The following is a 7,567-nucleotide window of genomic DNA, read 5'->3' as shown; positions in this document are numbered from 1 at the left end:
TTCATTCTTTCTCTATCACATCAAATTTTTAGACACATGCATGTAGTATTAAATATAGATAAAAAAATAACTAATTACACAGTTTGATTATAAATTACGAGACAAATCTTTGAGCCTAGTTAGATCATGATTGAATAATAATTGTCAAATATAAATAAAAATGCTACAGTGTCGAATACTGATTCCTAACCTCAATCTAACATGGCCTTGCTTCGTCTGTGTAAAAGTGGATAGAGGTTTTGTTTTGGCGGTAAGTTGTGTTTGTCGCCGAGTGGATGCTGATTTGTTTCGTGTAAAAAATGTGTTTACCGCCGAGTGGATGTGAATGCAGATTTGTTTAGTGTAAAAAATCTGTGGTGTGGACGGGCGTTTCACAGCAAAAAGGTAACATTAATGGCATATTCATCCAAAACTGCAGAATGTGAATCATTGCTATGGTAGGGGTGTTTGATTCACGGACTAAATTTTAGTCTAGGTCGTATTGAATGTTCGGATACTAATTAAAAGAACTAAATATAAGTTAATTATAAAACTAATTATACAGATGATGACTAATTTACGAGATGAATTTATTAAGCCTAATCAACTCATTATTAGCACATATTTATTGTAGCACCACATTATCAAATCATGGGCTAATTAGGCTTAAAAATTTCATCTCGTAAATTAGTCACAATCTGTGTAATTAGTTATTTTTTTAGTCTATATTTAATACTCCATACATGTGTTCAAATATTCGATGGAACCAGGACTAAAATTCAGTCCAGGAACCAGGCCCTAAATGGAGACGGAGGGAGTAGAATTATACATTTTTTTTTTGCAGGAGAGTGGGTAAAACGAACCGGGTCCCGAGTCGCGCGCGGTCAGACCCACAACCTGTTCGGTTGGCTGGTTCGTATCGTTGCTGGTTCGTGAAAAAATACTGCTGGCTAATTTGTGTGAGAAAAAAATACTATTTCGACTAAAAATTTACGATCGTTTACGATAAACAACAGTTAAACGAACATGCTGCCAGACTGGCGAATCGCCAGAAAACCCACCCAGGCCTTGCTTAGATACCCTCAAAATTCCAAGTTTTTTCACTATTTCTCCATCACATCAATTTTTAGCCGTTTGCATGGAGCATTAAATGTAGATAAAAAAATAACTAATTGCACAGTTTAGTTGGAAATCACGAGATGAATCTTTTGAGCTTAGTTGATCCACGATTGAACAATATTTACCAAATAAGACGAAAGTGTTACTATTCATTGGGTTGAAAATTTTTTCAATCTAAACAAGGCCCCAGTTGGCCCGCGCGGCGCCTGTCGGCCGTCGCCGACGCCGCGCATCCAGCGTCCTGTCTTGCCGACACCACACGGCACAGTGGCACACGCACCCCGCACCGGGCACCGCGGCCCGGACCACGTGCCCTCACGTCTCCCCGGATCCCATCGACCCCAAGCTTCCAACGCGCTTTCCCACAATCCACGGAGCAATAAGCGGCCACGCACGCGGGCCTTCTTCGCCCACACTCCAGAAGTCGAGACCAAAGCCCCCAAACCAAACCCTCGCTAGCCACTTGCCATCTGATCAACCAGCCAGCCGATCTCCGCGACTCCGCCATGGCGACCTCGTATTACGAGAGCTCCAGGCCCCGGGGCGGCCCCGCGGAGGAGGCGGACGACTTCGACGAGTTCGACCCCACGCCGTACGGCGGTGGGTACGACCTCGCCGTCACCTTCGGCCGCCCGCTGCAGCCGTCGGAGGAGACCTGCTACCCGTGCTCGGCACCCTCCACCTCCTACGACGCGCCGCACTACTCCGCCTCCGAGCCGTCCCCGTACGGTCACCACGCCAAGCCCAAGCCCAACTACGGGTTCCGCCCCCAGCAGGAGCAGCAGCCGCCTTACGGCGGCGGCGGCGGCTACGGATCCAGGCCCGAGCCCCCTGCGGAGGAGGGCGGTGGCTATGGATCTGGCTACGGATCCGGGTATGGTAGGAAGAAGCAGGAGGAGGAGAGCTATGGATCTGGGTACGGGAGGAAGCCGCAGGCGGAGGAGAGCTACGGGTACGGCTCTGGCTACGGCGGTCAGGCCCGGCCGGAGGAGAGTTATGGGTCTGGCTACGGGAGGAAGCCACAGGTAGATGAGAGCTACGGATCGGAGTATGGGTCTGGGTACGGCAGGAAGCCACAGGTAGAGGAGAGCTACGGATCGGAGTATGGATCTGGGCACGGCAGGAAGCCCCAGGTGGAGGAGAGCTATGGATCAGGGTACGGGAAGAAGCCGCAGGTTGAGGAGAGCTATGGATCAGGGTACGGGAGGAAGCCGCAGGTTGAGGAGAGCTATGGATCAGGGTACGGGAGGAAGCCGCAGGTTGAGGAGAGCTATGGATCAGGGTATGGCAGCAGGCCGCAGGGTGGGGAGGAGTATGGCAGTGGTGGGTATGGGAGGAAGACTCAGGAGGAGAGCTATGGTTCCTCGGGGTATGGCTATGGCAGGAAGAACGAGGAGCAGAGCTATGGTGGTTCTGGTTATGGGTATGAGAAGAAGGCATCTGAGGAGGATGAAGGTGCCTATGGCTCTGGTGGTTACCGGAAGCCAAAACCGTATGGCGAGGAGACACAGGGTTCATATGGTTATGGAGAGCAGCAGTCCAAGCATGAGAGTGGTGGGTATGAGAGGCCAAGCTATGGTGGGGGTGAGGGGTACTATGGCCGCAAGAAAGATGTAAGATCCTTTCTCTTTGGTTGAGATGTGTGAATGTGAATTCTTATAGTGGTTCAATAACCTCTTATCCTACTAATCCTTGAATAGGATGGCCTTTTGAGGTAGTCGATTGTTTAGCTAGTAGAGCTTGTGAATCTAAAAACCAAATCACACAGGCCTTTTAGGTGGTAAAAGATAGCTTGTAGATAAATGATGCTGATATAAATATAGGTTTTAGGTGCTGGGAGAAGTTTATCACTGTGTCAAAAGGTGTCAACAAGATATTAGGAGCATGCTCTATAAGTTGATCCTATACGAACTTCTTGCCAGTGCTTAATGAACTATATATATATATATATATATATATATAGGGAAATTATTTCCGACTCCTAGGGAGTAGGAACTCCTATGTGTATATCTCTAGATTTAGGACGTATATGGCCCGACGAAGTGTATGTAGATGGAGTATATCATCATACTAGACTATCTAGGGTACTATGTATGACAAGTATGTATGTATACTTAGAGTATATGGTTATACTTATTTTATATGCTACTATCGTAGTATTATATAATATATTAAAAAATATGTGCTCTTTTGAATTTTTTTTTCACATAGTAAAGATCTGGAGTATCTTAATATTAGTATGTCAACATACTCAAACTGATAAATGAGTATGTACACATACACAACGTGATTTATTGATTATGGGAGTAAATTACTCCCGGGAGTGTATATATATATATATATATCATATTTTTGTGTACATTTGATAATACTGATTTGCTTATGTGTAGTGGTGTTTCTAGTTTCTAGAAATCTATAGTATGACTGTATTCAGCTCAACCTAAAATACTGTGGCTAAATGAATATCAATGATGGTTATTCATTTGGATTCAGTACTCTGTTGTAAGAGTGCAACCTTGTGCTTGAGCTGTGGACTTAACATAATGTATAATGCATGGTTGTGTAATGCTCCCTCCATTCCAAATTATAAGACGTTTTGGCTTTTCTAGGTGCATAAGTTTTTCTATGTGCCTAGATTTACGCTATGTGTAGGTACATAGTAAAATCTATCTATGTGTCTAAAAAGCCAAAACGTCTTACAACTTTGAATAGAGGGAATATATATTTTGTAAGACATAATCTGGGCCGCACAAATAAGATCTGCAAATTTACATCGCGTTTTGAACAAAGTTCAATCCACAGTACAAACTTGATATTTGGATATACTTTATTTGTTCACTTTGTTGGCAAAAGTAGTTTTTATGCTATTTCGTTAAGGAATTTTCTGTTTCTAGTGATTACATGAATTGCAGAAACACAATCCAAGTGCTAAAAATATAATAGCATATTTCTCTCCAATTGTAACCTTTTCTTGTTGCCACTTTGTAGGATGATGACTCGGATGATGAGAAGAAGCAGCGTCATCAGAAGCACCACCACCATCGCCGCCACGACTATGATGATTAAGCACCAGCGCCTTCTGCTGGGCGTGTTTGCTACATAAATAAAGATGGGTGTACCTTCTGGACATTGGACCATCGTTGCGACGTTGCCTCCTCTGCATTGTTACTGCTCAGTCGTGAGTGTGCTGTGTGTTTTCTATGTTCAAATCGTGACCAAATAAGTACCGGTTGTATCCTTTGTGATGAACCATCGTCCACGCCTGTTGATGCCGAACCGAATGTCTGAATTCAACTTTGTACTTGTTCTTGTGGTGTTTCTTTCGGTGAACGGGACTTTGTGTGGCATCAGGCGCCACTCTCCTCATACATTTTCCTTTGCTGTTGCTATCATCTGCACTGTGTCTGTGTATGAGGACCATAAGTTGCACTTGCTGGGCGTGGTGCATATATAACGAAAAATATCTGTTTATCGCCTTTCCTGTCAGTTCCGCCATCGAGTTCTATTTGGTCTGTTTTTTCTTTGAAACGTTCTCTCGTGGTGGCTAGATATCGCCATTTCTGCCAGCTACTCTGGTCGATATCTTCCACCAAATTAATCAACCCGTTTGGTGCTCCAAATCTCTCCACCTGGGCCACTACAATCCAAACGGTTGCCCCTGATATAACTGCAGTGCCCCTGATGTAACACCGGTTGTTGGAGACCGTGTCACTATCAGCTCAGTATAAAAACATGCAACTATGAGTTGTGCGTGTCAGAAAAAAATAGTTTACGTTTGATTAAGTTTCTAATAAATAGTATTTATATTTGTAGCTCTAAATTAATTTATTATAAAAATATATTTTATAATTAATCTAATAATATTTATTTAATATTATAAATATTAATATTTTTTTATCTATAATTAGTTAAATTTAAGATACTAGAATGTGACAATGTGCTAGAATTACATGTTTTTCAGTTAGGAAGGAGTACCTCAGCAATGAGCAAAGTGATGTACGCTCCCATTGGGTGGTCAGTTATCTAGTTTTGCAAGTGAAGGTTTCGCTAGGAGTAAATCAATTTTTCCATAGATTCTCCAAGGGCAAATGAGCTAAACTTTGAGAGGTCTCCCAAAAACAAAAGCTAAGCTTTGAGAGATTGAGGACAGGCTTTGCTTTGTAGTTCTTGTGTTAAATTTGCAGGGACGATCCGAAACGGTTCGTTTATTAACATTTTCTTTTTGCATCGCAGGCGAGCCCCTCTCCGCCATACGCCTCCCCGACAAGCCCCTCCTAGTACAACAATCAAGAAAATTAAATTTAGTTACCTAACATGGAAAGGAGAATTTAGGTCTATAGTATTCACTAACCCACTTGGTAATGACTTTGTCCATAATGATACACCCCATGAAATGCACCCATACTTTGCTAAGTCTCCAAATTCCCCAATGTCCAACAGACTTTTCACTTCCCTTTTAGGATCCAAACCTTCTTGGTGCTCTTTATGTTGGAAATAATCTCCTTTAACACCCAAAAGCGTTTGACCCTATTGTTGGCTTGCTTGTTCACCTTGATGGCCACCACCTTGTCATTTTTCTTCTTCTTTAACAAGCATGGTGTGGAAGCCTTCTTATCCACCTTGTTGGTGTAGGTGTTGGAGAGCTTGCTTGCTGGCTTTTTCTCTTTCTTCTTTGCTCCTCCTCCATTCTTCACTTTGCACTCATAGGACTTGTGACCTTCCTTGTGGCATACATAGCAAACCATAATTTGTCCTTCATCAAGCTTCTTCACTCCCTTGATGGTGTTATTTTGATGAAGTTGGGCTTGCTTTGTCTTACCTTTCACTTGAGTCAAGTCCTTGGTGAGGCGAGCCACTTTTTGCTTGAGTTGTTCATTCTCCATTGCAACCTCTTGTGTGCATGTATCTACAACAACTTTCTCAACACAAACTTGGTTGCACAAAGGTGAGTCTAAACATAAATCATTGCAAGAAGTTAAAGCATCCTTTTTAGACATGTTAAAGATAGAACTTTTCTTTTTAGATGCCTTGGTGGGGGTTGTACCGAGGCTTCAAGTTTAGCAACTTTATTAGTTAGCCCATCACAATATTTGCATATGGTTTCCATTTTAGCAAGCAAACTTTTATAAGCCTCTTGTGAGCTAGCTAACTTTTCTTTTAATTTTTTTATTTTTCTTTACAAGTTGCTCATCATTGATTGTGCATGCATTTGTTGTTGCACTAGCCTCAAGTTGTTCAATTTTAGTAGATAGTTCAATATTGAGATTAGTAAATGTCTCAAATTGTTCAAACAAAGTTTTATATGCTTCTTGTAAACTATCTAACTTTTCTTTTAATTTTTCAAACTTCTTTTGTTGACTAGTGCAAATTTTAGCATAATTAAGATTTTGTTGCACAATTTCATCATAAGAAGGCATTTTATCATTACTATCACTCTCACTAGAGGATGAGCTTTCGTTACCTCATGCCATAAGGCACATACGAGAAGAGCTTGATGATGAGTGCTTGTGCCTGCGCCTCTTGTGGTGGTCCTCTTCTTCACCTGAAGAATAATCCCATGACCTTATTGATGTGGGGGCTTGATCCTTGCACGTCTTCTTCTTTGTCTTGGGTGCGGACTTGTTTGGACAAACTTTCACAAAGTGCCCCAATTCACCGTATCCATAGCATCCTCTCTTTCTTTGCTCATTTCTTTGATTGGTGAAGATAATATCTTGAATTTGGATAGGCACACCCTTGACATTGAGCCTTTGGATCATCTTCTCCACCTTGTTGATAAGTTTGATTGATTCTTCATCAAGATCGGAGGTGGAGGAGTAAGATTGATCATCATCAATTGAATCTTCTTCTTCTTCTTCATCATCATCATTCTCATCTTCTTCTTCATCTTCACTTGAGGAGCTTGAGCTTGAGCTAGTCTCAACTTGCTTGCCCTTCATCTTCTTTTTCTCGCTACATGCGAGAGCTTTGCCTTTGTTTGATGAAGAGACTTCTTCTTGACCCATCTTGCGTGACATTTCAAATGCCACTATCTTGCCAATGACTATGGCTAGGGTCATGGTGCTCGAGTCCTCCATGTTGTCAAAACTAGCAAGATCCAATGGAAACGACCACCTAAACCGCTTTTTTCAAAAAAAACCCTCGAACTTTAGTCGAATCAACCCACAGTGTAGGCCTCCTCTCATATTTTTTTTCAAAAAAACCCTCGAACTTTACCGAAATCAACCCTCAATCCAGGCTGGCCTGCCTTCCGCTCGGGCCTGACTTCGATCCGTCCTCCCGTGCCGTGCTTGGCGCTCCTCCTCCCGTAGCCCCATGCCGCGCCGCCGCAGCTCCCGTCCCCGCCGAGTGCTGCCCCTGTCCTAGCCTCCGCTCAGGCCGCGCTGCCGAGCGCCGCCTTAACAGGAGGCCCGACGCTCCCCTTCCCACAGGCCCGCGTCGCGCTTCCGCCGCAGCCACCACTCCCGCC

At 43.3% G+C, this 7,567-nt stretch overlaps 1 protein-coding gene across 1 annotated transcript; it reads left to right on the top strand.

Annotated features, from left to right (window-relative positions):
- The first annotated feature begins 1,449 nt into the window (after positions 1-1,449).
- Positions 1,450-4,577, top strand: LOC136527130 (uncharacterized protein At5g39570-like). The gene is made up of 2 exons (XM_066519750.1): positions 1,450-2,711; positions 4,087-4,577. Exons 1-2 carry the CDS (start codon positions 1,605-1,607, stop codon positions 4,162-4,164), a joined length of 1,185 nt encoding a protein of 394 aa, XP_066375847.1. The 5' UTR covers positions 1,450-1,604; the 3' UTR covers positions 4,165-4,577.
- Positions 4,578-7,567: the final 2,990 nt, after the last annotated feature.

Source organism: Miscanthus floridulus, chromosome 19, assembly GCF_019320115.1.
Source record: "Miscanthus floridulus cultivar M001 chromosome 19, ASM1932011v1, whole genome shotgun sequence".
NCBI lineage: Eukaryota > Viridiplantae > Streptophyta > Magnoliopsida > Poales > Poaceae > Miscanthus > Miscanthus floridulus.
This window is presented reverse-complemented; position numbering and strand designations above follow the sequence as displayed.